At 38.9% G+C, this 20,262-nt stretch overlaps 2 protein-coding genes across 3 annotated transcripts; both read left to right on the plus strand.

Annotated features, from left to right (window-relative positions):
* Window positions 1-9,259: 9,259 nt before the first annotated feature.
* Window positions 9,260-11,451, plus strand: hmx1 (H6 family homeobox 1). Its single transcript, XM_085356364.1, has 2 exons — window positions 9,260-9,533; window positions 10,835-11,451. Exons 1-2 carry the CDS (start codon window positions 9,260-9,262, stop codon window positions 11,449-11,451), a joined length of 891 nt encoding a protein of 296 aa, XP_085212490.1.
* A 1,895-nt stretch (window positions 11,452-13,346) lies between these two features.
* On the plus strand, window positions 13,347-14,270 carry hmx4 (H6 family homeobox 4). Of its 2 annotated transcripts, XM_085356366.1 has the most exons (3): window positions 13,347-13,488; window positions 13,528-13,560; window positions 13,696-14,270. In XM_085356366.1, exons 1-3 carry the CDS (start codon window positions 13,347-13,349, stop codon window positions 14,268-14,270), a joined length of 750 nt encoding a protein of 249 aa, XP_085212492.1. The 2 variants fall into 2 exon arrangements, with proteins under 2 accessions (XP_085212492.1, XP_085212491.1); XM_085356365.1 differs by having other exon boundaries at window positions 13,347-13,560.
* The last annotated feature ends 5,992 nt before the right edge of the window (window positions 14,271-20,262 follow it).

Genomic DNA, 20,262 nt, shown 5'->3' on the forward strand with positions numbered 1-20,262 from the left:
TTTTTTTTTTATCGTGTACTTATCTAGCAAAACTCTGGCCCCGGGAATGTAGAGAGTTAAAACAACTCAAAGGCTGTTTTAAAGGTTTCTTTTAAAACAAAACATTTTTTTAGCATTAAAAGCAGTTAGTAGTTAGTTATACTTTAATTCTCAAAATATGAAGAAGGACTAGTACGGAAGAGGATTACGGCCACTGGAAAAAGAAAAAAAGTGGGGACGTCTTTTATTTCAGAATTCTGAGAGAGAAAAAAATACATCCCCCCCCAGTAGCCCTTCTGTACTACAGACTTCTTCTGTAGTCTAGAGATACTGGACTTGATTTAGATTCTTGACATTTTGCTACTTTGGCAATTCCAGTTTTTCATAGAATTTCATAAATCTCTATTTATCGATAAAAATTGATTTTTCAATCCCTAGCTGCTCGAGGCTGCATGTTCCACTCTGAGCATGATAGTAACCCCAAGCTGCTTTTTGATGCATCCATCATTGTAAATGTGTGTGAATGTCAGATAGAAAGCCCTTAAGCATAGAAAAAAGAAAAGCACTTGTATGGGTGTGAATGGTTGAATGAGGCATGTTGTGTACAGCGCTTTGAGTGCTCAGGTAGAGTAGAAAACTGCCATAACAACCTGTCTATTTACCATTTTTCCAATAAAACATTAGACATAAGAAAGATGTGTTCACTGCAAGCAGCCTAGCTTCTTGATTCTAGTGCCCTGTCAGTTAGTTTCTCCTTGATGATCCATACAGTAAATTCCCCATCAAGTAGTGAAGAAGGTTAGGGCCTGTGCATCAGGGTATTGCACGCCTGCATGATCATTTTACCCCAGGAGCGTCAGGGTCAGAATAAGGAGATTCCTGTACTCATTGTATTGCGCAGTAACAGCACAATTAAAGGGTCTAAAAATGGACCAATCTCTGCCAACAGCATATACTGACATCATATTGTAATCATTTTAGCCTGCGAGTCATTGAATATAGGCCATTCCTCAAATGTCTGCATGTCTTCCCCCCCACTCCTGCTCAACTACGTGTGTGTGTTGTGTGTTTTTGACGGTAGGTCAGGAGGACTCCACACCCACTCAGGAAGTGTAGTAGTGGAAGTAGGGCGGGGCTTTGAGGAGTGTTGCGTGACAAGACTGAAGAAAACAAGAGTGCAGCCTGGCATCAAACGAAGACACACACACACACACGCACTCCAATCCTTCATTCACTAACACACACGCAAATGAACTCACACATGCACACAAGCAGGCTCTTTACGATTTTATGTCGCTTCAGGTTAGTTTAGCTCTGCCTTTTCTACACATTTAACTGAACTGAATGCAACCCCGGCCCAGTTTCATCTACTCTATTTCACAAGGCCTCTTCTTTTTCTTTAATTTTCTATGCATGTCAAGTTCTATTTAACTACATTATTTGGTCACACAAAAAACAACTACCAATGAATTATGCTTTTGTTACAAATTTCAAAGAAATAAAAGAAAAAATCTCTATAGGATATACGTAATAAATTGTTTAAATCAATGATAAAATTGCACTACATATTTAATGAAGATTGATTTTTAGAGTTTTTATCAAAGAAAAATATCAACAGAAAACTAGAAAACATAAAAAACGTTATTTTCAAGGTGTTAAAAATTTATGTAAATTAGACTCTTAAGTAATACTGTAACAGATCAGTCACAGTATTACATTAAATGTTTTCACATGTATGAACTGTTATATGATTTATTAACAAGCTGCTGTCTTATCATTGAGCATAACATTTTGAAAGTCAGAAATCCTTTTGGATTCTAACTTGATGAAAAAAAAAGATGATTATAGGAATATTTTTTTAAAAAAAAAGACTTTTTCCTTGTTCACACTGTTCTTCGAGAACATTAGGTGGGGTACATGAAAACATGCATCATAAATCCCAAAATGCTCTGAACACTTAGTTTGGTGAGTTCTCTTAAAGATTTATTTTACTTTGCTTGCAAGTGAGAGTGTTTGGGTCAAAGGAGGGATAGGAGCTACTACTGGTGATAACTCCAATAAACTGAAAGACATTTATCTGAACAAGGCTGTACTACAATATTTTATTGTCTATTGTAACATATATTTTGTATTAATATAGTAATTTTGTGATTTAAATTGACATACGTCTTGTTTTATTTATTTATTTAGCCAAATCGGCACTGTTATTGCATTGTGAACAGAGTGTAAACCTGCCTGTATAACATGTGTTGGTTTAGGTTTTGAGTGGACGTCATCAAATCTGGAACAAAACGGAAAAGACGCGCCACCAAAAAGCCAAAATCATCATCATCATCAACTTTTATTCGCCACATGCAGTAAACTGCTATCAGTATACGAGAGAAGGCATTTTAATATCCGACACGTCATAATAATCACGTTATTTAAGCATGGAGAGAATCTGGTAGATTCCGTGATGACCAGACAGGATGCCATAAAAACTTGTGCGTTTGTAGTAAACTGGTCATGGATTGAGTGCGCCTTTGCGTTTGGTCTAAATTCTTTGTGAATGTGGAAGGATCTGGATTTACACTGGACTCTTTGATAAATACACTGCGCTATTTTGGCGAGACAGTCCGAACCACCATCTCGATTTACTCAGCTCCAGCTAATTGACGACAGGAGAATGGAGAAGGCCTATACATATCGCCTATCGCTGCGTTTATTCTCACTCCTCTTATTCTTTCTCATCCAATCGTTTAAGATAAAAGGTCTGATGCTGGGTGATGAGAGAGAGATACCGATTCTAAAAGAGATATTTTTGTTATTTATAGATAATAACTCATAAGCTGAAACGTTGCACGCATTTTGCGGGGGCCAACCTGAATGACTTGAAAACAAACTGAGGGGGAAACTCACATGACTTGCTTTGATGGATTTTGATTTATTATTATGGCGCAAATGTAATGAGATTTGTAACTGGCCATTCTAAAGTACTGCTAATCTCATTTGTAAGAGTAGCTATTTGTTAACACAAGGTTATTGTTAATTTTTCGGCGAGGGCAAATATACAACGTGAGAACCTGAAAAATAAACCCGTTCAAACGCAGTGAAAGACCAAACAACTGACCCCGATTAACACCACATGAAAATGAGTCCAACTTTCAAAAACCGAAGCATTTATATAAATCGCAGATTTTCCAAGCATTTAAAAACGAGTGCGGAAACTCTAATCAGGGTTCACATTATCAAAATCCCTATTCACTGTATGAATTTCTTAATTTGTCTACCCAGGCTAAAGTCTGGTGCCACTGATATATTATTTTTACTCGATATTTCACAAAATCTTGTGATTGAACACTTACAGACTTCTTCAACAAGAGGTCTTCTTTTATTTTACCATATGACCAACTTCATTATTTCAAAGTCTGACTCTGTTTCTGTATTGAGCGTTGGGCATGGCTTGGCTTCTTACGCACACGGATAATTTTTTCCATAAGCTTATTACAGGAGGTCAACAAGTCCCCGAGCCACGTGTTTTAAACTATTATAAGAAATTATTGAGAAATATTAGACCCCGCATAGCGGGCATTAGTGGGTTTAACTAGAAAGCCAAAGGACACGAGAGAGTACTTCACAGCTTAGAGAAGACACTTGCAATGCACGTATTATCCGGACTTCATGTTGCCTGACGAATAATATCAAGAAAAATGTGGGACACTAGAAAGTAAACTTACTTTGACCTTTTCAATTTTTACACATCTGCGGTTGTGGCTTTTAACTATGAGATATTTTTAACCCACCTGACTCAATTCACCATAATTTTGTCTCAATTATTATTTTTTTGTAGCTTTTCCAGGAAGTCGAGACTTCCAGGCACTTTTAAAAATATATATATATATATATATATATATGTGTGTGTGTATAAGTAAATATCAGACTTATTTTTGAGCACATCGATCGACCGACGGAAAAAGGTCCCAGCTTTTCAGCCCCTTTGTACTCCGCTGATGAGTACGTCCTGACAGGGGTTAACGTACCGTGAAGAGGTTAAACAAACGGACATTCCCGTTAGAAATCCTCCAGACACATAAGGCCTTATAAGTGGATAAATTGGCAGTGGTGGTCTCGGGATTTAGCTGAGGATAGAAACTAAACTTGCCTGATTGACTTTTATGATTGGACAATTTTTTTTCTTGGTCTTCTTCCAGAAGTATAGCTATAGTACAGCTGTATATATATATATATGTATATATACAGCTATACTTCTATTATGTGATTTAGAATAGAAGAGGGTATATTATTTTGTTTTTATTTTTAGAATTGTGTCAAAATGTAATGTGATGTTAATATGTTTTAGATTATTATTAACTGAGACAATATTCATGCATACAACCATGGCTTTCAAAAATGTGTCTAAACAACTTTTTTATCTGCCATAAAATGTTCATAGCAGGAAATATCTGCAAATTTAATGATATATATATATATATATATATATATATATATATTTTTTTTTTTTTTTTTTTTTTTTTTTTCACACATTTACCATTATTGTGATCTTTGTCAAGTGCAGAGGAGTAAACATATAAATAAATTAAAAGGCCATCCAAAAAATCTTGCAAGATTTATTTTGGTTAGAGGTTTTTGTCAGTGACCACTTATTTTTAATGTTTAGCCTTAATTTCTTATTGTTTGATTGTTTGTAGCAGAAATTCCACATGTTTAGTCAGCTTAGTCAAAAGAAAACATCAGTTAAGGTATAAAACACTGTCTTCTACACTGAATCTACAACATGCAGGTTTAGTAGTCCAGCTTAGTTTTCATTATTTTCCTCTGCCCATAAAAACTGCTTGGATATAATTTGATGTTATTTGCCTTTGCCACAGCATATCAGTGAAAGAACATCATTGTGAAATAAAGGGGCCTGAACTTGAATGTTAACAAAGGCCTGAACCCTGCACTAAAAAATGAATTAAAAAATGAGCCTGTATCTAGGCTGATAATGATTGGATTTGTAGTCTTCTGCATATAAAACGATCTGTATTGTTAAATTGAATGGCATCTGACACAAATGCACTAAATCAAGAAACTGTGTTCCAACCCATTTTGGTTTGGGGTATAATTATGAATGTGCCCTCTTGAAATGAGAGGGTATTAAACTCCCCAAATAATTTCAAGTCCTTTGAGTATGAAGTTGAAAATCTTTTACGAGGCCCACGCTGATTCGGAGCTAAAAATGCCTTGCTAAGGTCTGGCAGTCAGGATATATGCTGTTGACTTCCACAGAGAGGAAAGAGAACAACAGAGATTATGGGCAATTAAAGCCCACTTAATGCTGGTCTGCTGGCGTCACACAGTCTGGCCAAGAATGCTCACCTCGGCTAATATCAATGAGAACAAACTCTGCAGCATCAACTTATTATGTACAGTGAATTATTAATGCCAGAGCTAGCACGGTGAGGCTTAGTCGGCGCGCCTGTTAAGGAAAGTAGGTATGCAATGAGATTTGATTAGAATGATAAAGAGTGTAATGCTCCGAGGAGAGGTGAGATCATAATGGGAAAAGATGAAAGACTTCACTCTCATATTAGACAGGATAAAACATTAAATATTCTGAAAGCAGACGAATCACAGTACCGTGGCTTTACAACGAGACAGAGAGTCAATTTTGCTTTTATAACACTTTTGAATTTGTGACATGATCTGTTTGACACCTCGCTTATTAAATCCAGCATGTAAAGCTTGGGGGAGAACGTTAAGTGATCAGCATAATGAATCTATTTTAACAGATTATAAAATTACTGCTAGAAAGCACTTTCACCCTTTCATGGTGCTCTGGTGATGTATAACTTGTGTAAGTGAAATGACACTAAGGTGCAATTCTCTCTGTTAACCATTGGAGGGCCCCCCCACAAACTGAAGTCAAGTGTCTGGTGACTGTAGGTCTGTGTGAATAAAGGCTTGGTGGTTCAGTTTAATAAACTTTATTACTATTTTGTTATCTGTTATTTCTTTGTGCACAAATATCTTTAGATTGAAAATGCAAAATATATGTAGGTGTCTCTGTGTGTACTGTATGCTGATATTGATGCAAGCGCATGTTTGTGCATGCTTGCACCACCTCATATAAAAGTCAGCTGAGGTCAGTATACTTCACTGGGTCACTATGAAGACATCATAATGTAAACAGCTATGAAAATGCCCCAAAGCAGATATATCCTGTCTCTGCCTGGCTGTCTCACTGCCTTCAGTATAAATGAACTAGGTCAAACTATCTCCTTCTTCATTGACTGCTAACCGTTACTGAGGGCAGTAGGCTCCATAGCCTTTAAAATCATACTACAGGGAATAATAAAAAGATGGTTAGATGAAGGCAGTTGTTAATTAAAAACAGAAGGCTGTTGAGGAAATAGAACTGGTTAATATGTGTCAGATGTTTGTGTCATGTGAAGCAAGCATGACTTTTATAGAAAATGCAAAAGAAAACATGCAAATCTTTAATAAATATATTATATTTCCCTTTTTAATGTCTCTTCATTCCATCCATGGATGGAAAAGAAATCTGAGCAGATGTTAAAATAAAAATCATCTTATTGCTTAATAGAAGAATTATGTCAATAATAACACCAGCCAATAAATCTACTGGAGAAGGCTTTTACTGGTCTGGACAAAAATTTAAACACCATTTAATGTATGTTATGCACAGTCAATTTGCTTTTCGTAAACCATTTAATTTAGCCTCAGAGCCATCACACAGAGGTCCTCTGTTTTGGATAATAATAACACAAACTGTAACTCTAGTTCACTGCTTACTGGCCTGGCAGCACTGAGGGCTGGAAAACACTCACCACCGCCAAATGTAGACACATGCTCAATTTAATGCAGCTGTCTCTTGAAGCACATGCTGATGATATGATTTTGTGTGGTGAAACTGTGTTTCAGAGCTGGAGTGGTAGGGCTGCAGAGCAGGCCAGCAGGCCTTATAAAGCAAAGGGCACGCCAAGCCAGATAAGGATCAGAGGAGGATGAGAGAAAAGAGAGAGGAGAGAAAGTAAAGTGAGAGAGGGGCCTCGAGGTCTGGGCTGTCGGCCCCCAGAGCAGGGGTGCTGGCTGGGGTGCCACATCATTCAGACGGTGTGGTGTACACAGAGAAACGTGATCTGATGTGGGGTTTTGACAAACTCAAATACATCATTTTTACAGCAACACAGTTAAAGAAACATATGAAATACTTACTAGAATGTGGGATTATAGTTGTAGACGGAGGTAAAAACATGAAACTATACAAACACAATGACGGCTTTAATAAGAAGTGTAGGGGAAGCCTGTGTGTGCGTTTGACGAAGCTGAGATTATTAACATTCACGGTCATTAGATAAGCTGAGAAATGAAGACGTTAACATGCATTTGAGGAATTTGTTTAACGTGATCACTTACAAGTATAAACATCTTCATACGTCTACTACCTAAGAAACAAGCAAAAACAATGTAACAATAAACTGGTTTCTACATAAACTAGTCCAACTTTCTACTTAAATGACTGCACAATTACATCATCTTTAAAAAAATGTAAGATTTTTTTTAGCTTTCTCTCTTCACTGTAATAAAATACTATTATTAATTTCTTTTGCTAATATTTTTGAAATTTATTTTACTAAATCTCATAGAATTTACACGCCTGAGGCTAATTTAAAATTTCAAGTTGTGACTATGAAATGAAGTGTGCTTTGTGACCTCATGAGAAAGACAGTGAAACACAAATCAAATCAGCCACGTATGAAGTGCTTGTAGCCCACTCTATGTTATAAGACAGGTGCAAGAATCAGCTCTTGGACACACAGTTCACGTTACTGTTGTCTACTCTTAGTGTTAGGTTGAGGAGCAGCAGTTCCACCGATCCTCTGTCAAAGGGCAAGTCTTGCCCTAAGGGGGGCAAAGAAAGAGAGAGAGAGAGAGGGTGAGAGAGACTTAGAGACAGAGAGAGAGTGAGGTCTGGAGTTAAAGGTCAACACCGCTGACTCCACTGAGGGAAATAAAAGCTCAAATGTCTTGCCATTTTAACGAAAAGGGTAAAAACGCCCGTCAGCACTCGTTTATATGTTTCAGATGATCCAATACTGATGAGCCTTTCTTAATCTGCAGGATGAAGTCCAATCCTTGAAAGCACTGAACTTTGTTTTGTAAATGGCAAATTCAAACTAATCCACTTCTATTACACCAGCCCATTATTTACCTTTATTCATTTAAATTTATATATCTACAACTCAGATACCCAATGCTGAAACAGCTTTATTTAGATACGTCCTGAATCTTTGCAGATCAACTCCAAAACATGTAAGGAAAATCATGTGTAGTAGGGCTTAATAAAGCTATGAAATTCAAATTTTATTTGTCACGTACACAGTCATACACAGTACGATATGAAGTGCACAGCTTCAGATAAACATGCTTATTATCAGGAATATCTGAGCCATTGCGGAAAGTTTGGATAACCTTTGACAGCATTTATTTTCAAGGTGCAGCGTCTCGTGCCGTTTAGCACGGTTCAGTGCACTCATGTGTCGAAACATTAGGTAAAAAAAAAATCTACCATTCGGAGCACTAAATCATTTTATTTGGGATAAATGGGATAACTGAAACATTAGAATCTACAAGCTGCTGTAAAATACTTTCCAGATATTATAATAGGCCTATAAAATAATTAAACGATATGCATATAATATCTGTTTGTACAGTTATTGGATAAAGGGGGAATCTATTTGAATTTGACAAGTTAAATTCTATCCTTCTCTGTATTAAGTGGAGGGAGGTCAAGGCTCTAGGATGATTGCTTCCCTGCCGGATCTTTATTTTGATTTGAACCCTAATTGAGCCCAAAAAGAGAGTGCTGTTTCAAGAACAGAGGTCTTCTCTTGTCTGGATGACCTCGAGGGGACGGCCCTTACCGTGAACCCACACACACGCGCGCACGGAGTAGCAGCAGAGGCTTACGCACAAGACCGTAATTCTCTTTTTCTTGGTAACCCCCATTTGCTATTGTGCTCGTCCAATCGCTGGATGCCCTCGACTCATTAAGCGTTTGACTTGACGTTTCACTATACTGCTACTTCCTTCTATCCATTTCGCTCTCCTCCTGTGGGCACCGAGGGATCGCAGTCTCGGCCATGACTACACGTCCCAACACAGCGCAAAGGCAGCATCGCTGGAAATGACTGCTTGGACTTTAGATTGCGTTGAGGCACGATCAAAAGAGAATCCATCGGCTTCTTGTGTAAAAGCATCGCGACATCGATAGATCATGCAGGAAAAACTGACGGTCACTCAGGCTCCCACTTCATCGAGGGCGTCGTCGTTTTTTATCGAGAATCTGCTGAGCAAGAGGCAGGATGTAGAGGAGTCGATGACCGATAGAAGTCGAGGGGACATCTCCACCGAAAGACAACTAAACGCATATCACACCGACACAGTGCCCGACGTCAACTCATTAGCTCGGTCTCTATACCGAGACTCGCTGTTGCAGTGGTACCGCGAAGGGACTGCGTTCAACTTTAGAGCTTTGGAAACACCACACAGTAAGTATAGAACAGCTTCACGAGCCACGAGAACATGTTAAATATTGGTTAGAAAACAGTTCGTGCCTAAAATAAGTTAAAGGTCTTTTCACTTGCCCGTGTGCAGTGCAACAAGACATTTTTTAACTATTGATCTTACAATAATATATATATATTAAATGTATTGGTGTAAGTTTTCCATATAGTTCTTTTAAAAAATATAGTTTCGCTTGATAAACATACAGAAAGTGTTCCGGAATGCGCCTAATGAGTCTTGTGGATCCATACTTTGGTGTCAGGATTTCAGTCACATAGATTGACTCATAGAAAATACAAGCAAGTCACGAGTCACTTCTCTGCTCTTTAAATATAACCTAGATAAAATCAGCAAACTTGAAGCGAGTGAGGTGTGACACCCACACTTGTAACTATGGTTCTCCGTTTACTCATCCTTAGTTGACCGAGCTCTCCTATCTATAGACCACAGTAGGAGTATTAAAAGTCATCTTTTTTTAATGGTGAAAAAAGCTGGGGCATTTTTGAGCTGCAAAACACATGCAAGTCTTAACGTTTTCGTGTCTGAAATTCGTTCTCTATTGACGGCATGGCTGCTTGTCATGAGATCCATGGTACGGCTTGAAGATTACGCACACGGATTACGCACAAAAACCCAGAATACAAGGCAAAACAAAAACGAAGTACGGAACGTCGACATGACGCTTTTACGCACATTCGGTGGATTTGTGACACTCATATGCAACCTCAGAACAAAGTGCCCCACCCTTTGGTGTTCACAGCCAAATACGCTTATTTTAAAACTCCAATATCACCATACTGTGTTTACATGTAATGAAAGTCCCATATCAATACCAACAGCCAAACATTAAATTAGTATTTACTAGCATATTTGGGAAGATGTTGTTGGACTCTTATTTATATTTATAATAATAAGTATCATAATCGGGCCTGAAACCGCTTAGTCGAATGTATTATGTGTTATGCAATCCAGTCAAAACGCCTAAGCTTTGCCCATGCTTGTCCAAACTTTTGACAAGGGGTATACTACGACACACAATAAACACGATTTTTAAACAGGTGAAAATTTCACTTTTATTTTTGTTTTCTGGTGCAACAATAAGTGTGTCGACAGTTTGACTCTTCGAAGATTATCCTATGAACCAGTTACTATAAGAAACAGTTTGAAGGACGGTGTAGCCAGTTAAAAAATCTGACTGAAGATAACGGAGTATTTGGAGAATGTGTATCTTAATGTCTGATTGTCTTTTTTAAGCAAGTTCTTCTGTTGCATTGTCTCCCTTTAGGTCCAAAAGACAGTACAGGTTCACTAGATCCATGCTGCTCATTATCAACCAGCGACAGGGCTTCACCGGCTGTGTCTGAGCCGATAACTGAGGACAGCGACGAACCTGACAGGAAAACGGGCGACAGCAACCTCACGGAAGACGTGGAGGACGCGCAAAACGTTTCTGACGCACGTACAGAACAAGACGCTTCATCTGACGCAACTTTCGCCAGGAAAAAGAAAACCCGAACCGTGTTCAGTCGCAGTCAGGTATTTCAACTGGAGTCCACTTTCGATCTGAAGCGCTACCTGAGCAGCTCAGAGAGGGCCGGTTTGGCAGCATCTCTTCACCTGACAGAGACTCAGGTCAAAATCTGGTTTCAAAACCGGAGGAATAAATGGAAGAGGCAGCTGGCGGCTGATCTAGAGGCTGCACAAATCCCAAACTCTACCCAGCGGATTGTCAGGGTCCCAATTCTGTATCATGAAGGACCCACACCAGCACTGGGTTTCAGCTTAAACGGACATCCCGTTTCTCAAACCGTGGGAAGCTTCTCCAGCCCCATCAACTACCCTCTATCGACGTTTGCTCACTCAATGAGCATGCTAAGATCGCAGATGACAGGACTGGTGTAAAGACTGACTTATCAAACTGTATGCTAATAACACAAAACCACCTCGTTTTTATTAATTGTGCAATAACCTCCAACACCGCCGAAAAGGTTGTCTGCACTCAAAGACAGTCCGCAGAGTCCATATGACACAAAGTAGCGAACCATCTTTATATGTCGGTGCATAAACTCCGACAAGAGTGCTGCTCTTGCATAGCATAACCCCTAATACAGTCAAGCATGGCAAGGCCTCCAGGGCAGCGGAGGCCGAAGATGAATACTGTATGTTTAAATACACACTTATTTTTGCAAACTTTTGTATTTAAAGTCACACATTTTTCCATCTTTGTCACTTTTCACTTAATAAATAAATAAAAAAAAAACAAGCACAAACTATCAGCATTTGTGTTGTTTGTAAACATATATGTGACAGAAACACTGCATTTTTCTTTTACTTCTGCCAGTCTAACAATCATCATGAAGGATTGCACACCTATGTATATAGGGAATGAAGTGGATCAGTGTGTTTGGAACAAAGCTTAAAGTGTTCCGGAAACAAAGTTAAGTTTAATGCAGTTTTTGAACTTTTGTAGCATCCGGCTAAACCTTAGCATGATCGCCTATACAATATACTATAAACCCTTGTGTGCCTTTATTAAAGTGAACTAACTAACATGTATATAATTACAATATATAATAATAACAATGCACAAAGGAGGCAGTGAGAGTATACAAAAGAGCACTACAGCCAAGCGAAACATTTGACTGAAACGCTGTCTGAAGACTTTGCTGTTCATTTGGGAGAAAGTAAGGTAATCAATATGGAAGAAAAAAAAATCACGTCTAAAAACGTGTTTTCACAACTTAAGATACGTTTCTGAAGGTGAAATAGGTCCATTTAAAAGGGTGCAAATGAAAAAGTATATATGAAATATGCAAAAGTAATAAAATTACAGAAAGCGTAATTAATACAAAGTGAACTCTAACGGGAAGCTTTATTATTAGCTACATCTGGAGCGTTTTAATGACAAAAATGTAGCCATCAGCAATAAAATAGGCGTTAATTACAAAATACAGAGGCACACTGAAAACAGTCACGATTTTGTGAATGTGGCGTGATTTAAATCAAAGTATGTTTTTGGTTTCTAATTAATATTTTACTTTTACTTAAAAAATGCTATTCTATATAAAGCTACAGAAAATGCATCAAGCCACGATTTGCAAAGACAAAAAGCTAATATCCGAATTCGAGAAGATTTTATTTATTTATTCATTTTTTTGTTGGGGGGGGGGTGCGTCAACAAATTCCTCAGATAAACACGTACTGCTACATTAAGCCAGTCTCGTTTCAGTCAAATTTGATATTAAGCTGACAAATACTTAAATATTTAACGCTCTGAGCACGCAAATCACACTCAAGTAGCTGCGTGGCCCACTTCACAAAAAGGGGGGTTGAAAACTACAATAAAAAAAAACCGTGTCAGAGCGTACCTAGTCTACTGTATATGCTGTAAAATTAAACTGCTTGATTATCCTGGGGAATCCCTGCAGGGCTCCGGACGATTTTCCTCGCAGCAGATGCATGAAGATGAGGGGGAGTCAGAAAAGACTGGGGGTTGTTGGTCTAGGCACAACATCACTTTCCAGCCCCCCAGCCCCCCCCCCTTTTTCCCTGCCATTCCTGCGCTGTTATTGGTCACTGCTAAACGTTTCTTTGGGCCAATCAGCAAGGACACAGCGCTCCATCCTGTGTGTGTAGCAGCGACGCGTACAGAGCACAGCCAGCCCAGCAGGCTCTGCTCAGTGACTGCTGCTATGGTGTATCGAGACGAAGTGGTGAGATTAACGTCCCGGTTTAGAGTTAAGGACGAATAGACTCGAGGAAGTAAACAAGAGAGGACTTGGAGCGACTTGGAGAATATGAACAAAGCAGAAGCACCACGTCGCCCGACCGCCTCTCTAAAATTCACTATCGACAACATCCTCAACCTCAAGACAAGCGGCAGTAACTGTGACACTTGTCAATCCGCCGGATCGCAGGATGAACTGGCCACAGCGATGCGTAAAGACAGTTTTCATCACGAAGAGAAAGGAACTCAAGCCAGACAGGACCCGGACAGGCTCAACGACAGTGGTAAGAGCTTTGAACCAATTTCTATCTGTGTTCATATTTACGCACAGCTCGCACTCGTCGATAATTCAGTTTAACGTGACAGCAGAGTTTGAGTAATGACCACAGTGGGTTAATCAAAGTGTCATTTTATTGCAGAGTTAATCACAGACTGTAGCGGATCAACGGAAACGGTCGTCATCAGCCGCGGGAATCAGAGGAAGGTGACGGAGGCGCGCTTCGAGAGCGGGGACAGCAGTTGCGATGACAGCAGCTCTCCCACCGCAGCCACAGACCCCCACAAAGGAGGGAGCCCAGGCAAGAAGAATAAAATGATAACGAAAAAGAAAACACGCACTATTTTTTCAAAGAGACAGATTTTTCAGCTGGAGTCTACTTTTGACATGAAACGTTACCTGAGCAGCGCAGAGCGCGCCTGCCTTGCCAGTTCGTTGCAGCTCACGGAGACCCAGGTAAAAATATGGTTTCAGAACCGTAGGAATAAATTGAAAAGACAAATTTCTAACGAAATCGAGGGACCAGTTAGCGATTTCCCCGAGACTGGAAAGCCTGTGGTGGTGGGGCAACTCCCGGCTTTGTACAAAGAGAGCAACCTGCTGGGGAGATGCCTGCTGCCCGTGCCTCTGCCCGTGGTCTACCCGGGAAGTAGCACGCCTTACCTCTGCTTCTCAAACGCCAGCAAGTACTTCAGCCTGTATGAAGGGGACGTATGATGCTTTTAACAATTCCCTGCAGTGAAAGAGACACTTTTAGTGGTCTGTTGCCAACTTTGAAGCATTTAAGGTGGTTTAGATGGAGGAGACGGCTCTGCGGCCTTAACTGTTGAGTAAGACTGCAACTACAGTGGCAGGGGAGTAGTTACATATCACATACAAATAAGCGGATTCAGTATTATTTATTTTCAGTCATCTGTGGGTTTTGTAGAGGCCTGACACGAAACCTATTGTTACACATTGCCCTGTACAGATCAATCTCAGGCTACGCTAATGATAGCCCGAGGGAGGCCCAAAACAATATAATTTAGATCATTTTATTGTTTACATTATTATTGTTATTGTTATTATTATTGACAAAAGCATATCCAGCAGCCTAAGCCACCAAAGAAATTATTATATCCGATTTGCATGCATTTCCTATATCATAAATGAATTTTGAATTTTACTGAAATTATCTTTGTATTTAAATGAATGTAATTAACATTTTATTCTGTTTCACGCATGTGTTTTGTTTTTCTGAATATTTTATCATTCTTACTTTGTTTCACGTTTGCCTGTGGGCCCATTACACCTTTTATTGAAATTGTAATTAAAATATCTTCAAGAAATATTTCACAGAATTGATTCAGTATTTTGCAGTGACCCTTGTGTTTCGGACATAAATTGTATATAGTTTCACAAAACTGTATATAATACGCTATGGATGCAGTTGTTGGTTAATTAATTTTCTCAATATCTTTGCTAAGAGGATTCTGTAGGACCTATTGACTGAAAAGAAATAAAAAACACAGCTGCAAAAAGGTAAATCATGCAAAAGCGTAAACATGTGGCCTCTGTAAAAACCACTCAATGTAAATTTGTTTTAAATTACACCAGGCTGCTGTATCCTAACCTCTATGGGTGAAAGGACAAGGCTTAGGCAAAATAGTGGCACACTAACATAGATAATTTGTTAAATTTGGAGGGCAGTACTTTATACTACATTCATTTTAAATACCTTACAGCCAGCTGAATATTATTATTATACTGAGTCATAAAAGACAAACCATGGAGTAACAACCTCAGTATGTCTGGGGAAAAAAAGTGTCACTTTTATCTTCAACTGAATTAAAAAAAAACGGCATATTAGAGGCATAACTACAAATGACAGTAAATGAAATTGGCAATACAATGTGAGACTAATTCTGTTTTACCTTAAGAAAAAAACTGTTTACATTGAAGCAAAGTGGTTACACATTCAGACATTCCCTTCTGTTTCTGTAGGTAAATACTTCAGGTTACACTTGGTTACGATGTGCTATATCAGAGGAGAAATAACATGAGACTAATCTTGTAACTTGCTGAGAAACTAAAATATTTTGGAAAACTTTTGACCCAAAGATGTAGAGCTGACAGATGTAGATATGAGGTGAAGCTCCTCCTTCCCCATTTGGTTATGACAGAAAGCCTACCTAAATTCTCCTTCTGTCCAGCGCTCAGTGTGCAAACCAATGTACACATATCTCCATCATGACTTTAAGCATACACAATAGGAAGCTTTTCGCCCACTCCCGTGAAGCCAAGCCAAGGCTCTTTCCTTTTGAGTTAACTTCTTTTGTGTCAGCTGTATTAGCAAGGGGATATTTACACCCAGGACTCCAGAGTGAATTAATGCACTTCCCCCAAAACAGAAACAAGGCTATCTGCTTTCTGGAGTTCTTATTTCTGAGATAAGATGTCTTAGCTGTTTAAATTATATAGCTAACAAGAAGGAAAATAAAAAGAGAAAGTAACTGGTAATGATCCCTAACTACAGCAAATAACATGTTTTTTAAATGGCGATATAATATGCATTTTCAGAATTTAAAGCATGCATTGTGGTATACCTAACAAGGTATAAAACGATAGTCATTGTCTAATACTTGTCTTCTGTTAAAGGAAAAAATGATGCAAAATAATGTAAAAAAAATTAAATCTAGATTTATAGTGTTTTTACTAAAAAACAAGTAACATTTGTCTGCAAAATATCTTAAAACACTGTGATGGTGTTTCACAGGGTAACATTGTGATGTTTCAAATCTTATGATTTTCCCAAGACCAAAGATAATTTGTTATTTCACTGATGCCCGCAGGGAGTCTGAGCGTGCCACAAGCATAATACCCTTGACTTAGACTAAGTGGTCCATCACAGACAACAGAAGAAAACATAATTGAAAACAATAATTTGTCAAAAACAATAATGCCATTTTCTCCACTAACAAAAATTCTCGCTCTGCATTGAATGAGCTGAAAGTGAGCTAACCTTATCAGTACTGCCCTTTGACCCCCACGGGGCACTTTGCCGAAACACTTAACCTGCACATTTATAATAGCATAGGCCTAAATCATACCGAGTAATCTATACTATCTACTACGGAGGTATAATCACATAGTTAAAATGAAGTTACTTAAGAGAAAAACAGGCCACTATGTGTTCATTACCGATCCTCTGTGGCAAATAAAGGAATCTCAGAGGCATTCACATCTATCATTGTGTGTGATTCAGACATCGACTCCATCAAGTGTGTGTGTTCACTGAAGAAAAGAGGCCTGTTATGTCTGGCAGGCTGTCTCGTGTTTCAGAGCTGCTGGAGAGTCACACTGCTCCGTACCCACAATCCCCAGCGGCTACCAGCTCAGACATGACGGCGGACTGTCAAGATACGAGGTGTGGCCAAATGGTATATTATTAACATTCAAGCCATAGTTAATGGAGAAGATCATGCCGTCTTCAAGGCACCAAGGCTTTCAGCTGTTGGACTGTAGAGAATAAAGTAAACACTTTGATAATCAGCTTGATTTGTTATGTGTCACATACATAAACGCACAAATTGAGTTCAGTACTTCTCATAAGAAGTGTTAATTGCTTCCACCACTGTACTCGCTTCATTTTGTCACTCTGTCCTCTTCTCCCATTCTTACTGTGCTTCCCTCTCGCCTCTTGCCCTGTCATAGCTCATCACAGTAATCTGCGCACTGAAGCCCGACTGTGTGCGCCTGTGACTGAATGAGAGGGACTGAGCAGGAGAGTGTGTAACACTGAAAGAGATGGAGGGGGAGAGGGAGAGATCACTCAGAACCAGTTGATGAGTGTGTGTTTGTGTTGGAAAAACTACGATCACATTTGTATTTCTGCATGGGTCTGTGCCTCTCTATAGCCAAGGTCTGTTTGGTCAGGAGCGAGGAAGTGCTGTCTCTGTTGGATGGAGAGCAACTCCAAGTGTGTGTATGTGTGCGCACATTATGCCTGTGTAAAGCTCTGGCAGCTCCTTTCTGCATGACTAGGCGGGGGCCCCTTTCTTAGCTCGCCTATTACTTTAACCTCTGTTGACCTCTCGCTGTCAACTGACAAAGGTCATCGCCCAGGATGATGGGAGAGCCCATCCATTAAAGTACAGAAAAGACTGTCACCAAAAGATTTCACATGGGAGATTTTCTTTAACTGAAATTCTATTTTTGGCTTCATAGGGCAATGGTGTGGGTTTGTCACAAACATTTTCAACACTTTTCCAGGGAAGTAAAACTAAAGGGGAAGAATAATATTCGGTGAAAAAGTATTCATGCCTCTGAGCATTCAACAATTCTGCCAAAACAAAATAAGAAAAGAAAATATTTGCAAAAGAGTATTTTTATTTGTGCTCTCCAGCCTCAGTCAGCACTGCAAAAGTCTGCAAATGGATTCTCTGGGGAGTCCCAATGCCCTGTAGGGCAACCCTACACAAAAACTTCATGACACAGCACATTGTAAAGTAAACAACAAGGCTATTAGTTAGAGGTGGAAATCTGAGACACAAGATCTGTGTATGTGTCACACTTTTTTTTTTTTTTACTTTTTGGAAGTGTGTGTCACACTTAAGGACTGTTTGATGGCCTATTGATCTGCTTATTTAGACACCCCCCACTCCATAATGCAAATTGCTTGAGGAAATTGAATGATGCCGAAGGGGATGAACTGAGATAAAAGCAAATGATACAGAGACAGAGATAATAGGCGAGAGAGTGCAGGGATGAGGGAGGACGAGACCACATTGGAAGGTGTCCAATATTTAATTGTAAGCCAAGCTAAGTGAGAGAGTGAAAACGCTCATGAACTAAATGAACTAAGTGACACTACGCTGGAAAATGGGTTTGTTTTAAGTTTACATTAACACTGAAATTTATACCAGTTTTCTCTGCGTCATCCTGGTTAGCTGCAGCTTTTTGAGAGTTCTGTTTTGCATTTCAAAAGCCCGAGTCAAACTAGCTGTGCTATGACTCATTCACTGTGATTAGATGCTTACAATGAATGAGTTGCCCTAACTTAGTCGGCACTTTAAAAGAGAACAATTTTGCGTAATATTTTTAAGTTCTGGGAACTAATTACATTTGCAGTGTTCGCCATACTTGGCTTGACATATTTCTTACAATTTGTTAACTCAGTTTTACCTCCAGGATGGCACGGTGATGCAGTGGTTAGCACTTGGTTCCATCTCCTGGGGTCTGTACATGATTCTTGCTTTGTTTGCATGTTCTGTTCATGCCTGGGTGGGTCGCCTCCAAATAGTCTTCCTTCCTCTTACACTCAAAAGACATGCATTTTTTGTAAAATTGCAGTGGTTAGGTAACTGTAAGTGTGGGTGTGAGAGTATGTGGTTGTCTGCTTTAGCCCTGGGATAGAACCCAAGTCAGATGAGTAATTAAGAAAATGGATGGACGAATGAATGGATGGAGATTTTAGATAAGGAACTTCCTGGTTCTGCACGAAGTGAAAAGGTACTTGCCAAAATTCATAAAAATTCTTACCTTATCCTGATTAATGTCTCATTTATTTATAAAAATTGTTTTATTTCAATTTTTAAATAAATATTCTAAAATCTCTGCCCATTCATCCATTTTCTAATAAAAATGTGAGTTTTTAATTTCATGTTTCTGTTTCATATAACACACACACACACACACACACACACACACACACACACACACCAGAGCATATCAATTAAAGAACATCATCTCTAACACTCTCCCTCACGTCCTGTCCCCTCACACACCCTTGTCAGGATAATGTGCCATTAATCTACCACTGAAAACACATTATAGGCCAATCAATAGGTACGATGGAAGGATAAAGGCAGAGGAAAGAGGAGAAGGAAGGAGGAAAAGGACAGAAGACAGGGCAGGGATATTCAGAGTCTGGGGGGACATCTCTGAGTGAGAGTGGGGGCATCAACACTTATCCATAGCCCCAGAGAATGAGCTCCTCTATGTGTGGACATGGAATACTCTGTGTGGTTTCATGCTTGTAGTCAATATAAGTCCATTAACAACAAATACAGTTGTTAGAGTGTCCTAACTTTTTTTTTTTTTTAACTCGTTCTTCCTGCTTTCCATCTTTTCACAAATCAGCATTACCAACAGTCTGGCTGGACTTCATTTCAATGCCTTATTCTTAATTTTACTCATGAAATTTTATATTTAAGCCTGTTTAATCCCTGGGTTTTAATTAAAGGTTTATGCGTTACTGTCAGTGTCCTGGTTTTTGGTCCCCAGACAGCTAAAACGAAGCTTATCAACATTACATTGTAAACATGGTAGTTACTGGGTTTTTTCCCCCAAGACAACCGTTTGAATCAGTCAAAATTTTGAAATGTCATTAGATCTACACTTGCGCCACAAATATTTGTCATATATACAACACATATAAGCCCCAGAGCTCCTGTTAATTCATGTTCATGTTTACAGTTTGACAGATTATAGGAATTATACCAATTAATAAAACATCCCATTTGTTTTAGGGGCTTAAATGAAATTGAAAATAATAGAACTGTGGTAACCAGCAAAATAATGAGACCATCTAAAGAGTTTATGAACCTAACTGCAAATGTATTCTTTCAGGTATGATTGCTGCATTAACAATATTTTTTGTTTTGTTTTTTACTTCCCCTTGGTAGAAGATGATGAGACAGGTGAGGATATGTCCTAAATCTTGGCAAAA

This window comes from Diplotaxodon limnothrissa, linkage group LG6 (genome assembly GCF_057381915.1).
Source record: "Diplotaxodon limnothrissa isolate DT_005_m linkage group LG6, D_limnothrissa_male_GT1.1, whole genome shotgun sequence".
Lineage (NCBI taxonomy): Eukaryota > Metazoa > Chordata > Actinopteri > Cichliformes > Cichlidae > Diplotaxodon > Diplotaxodon limnothrissa.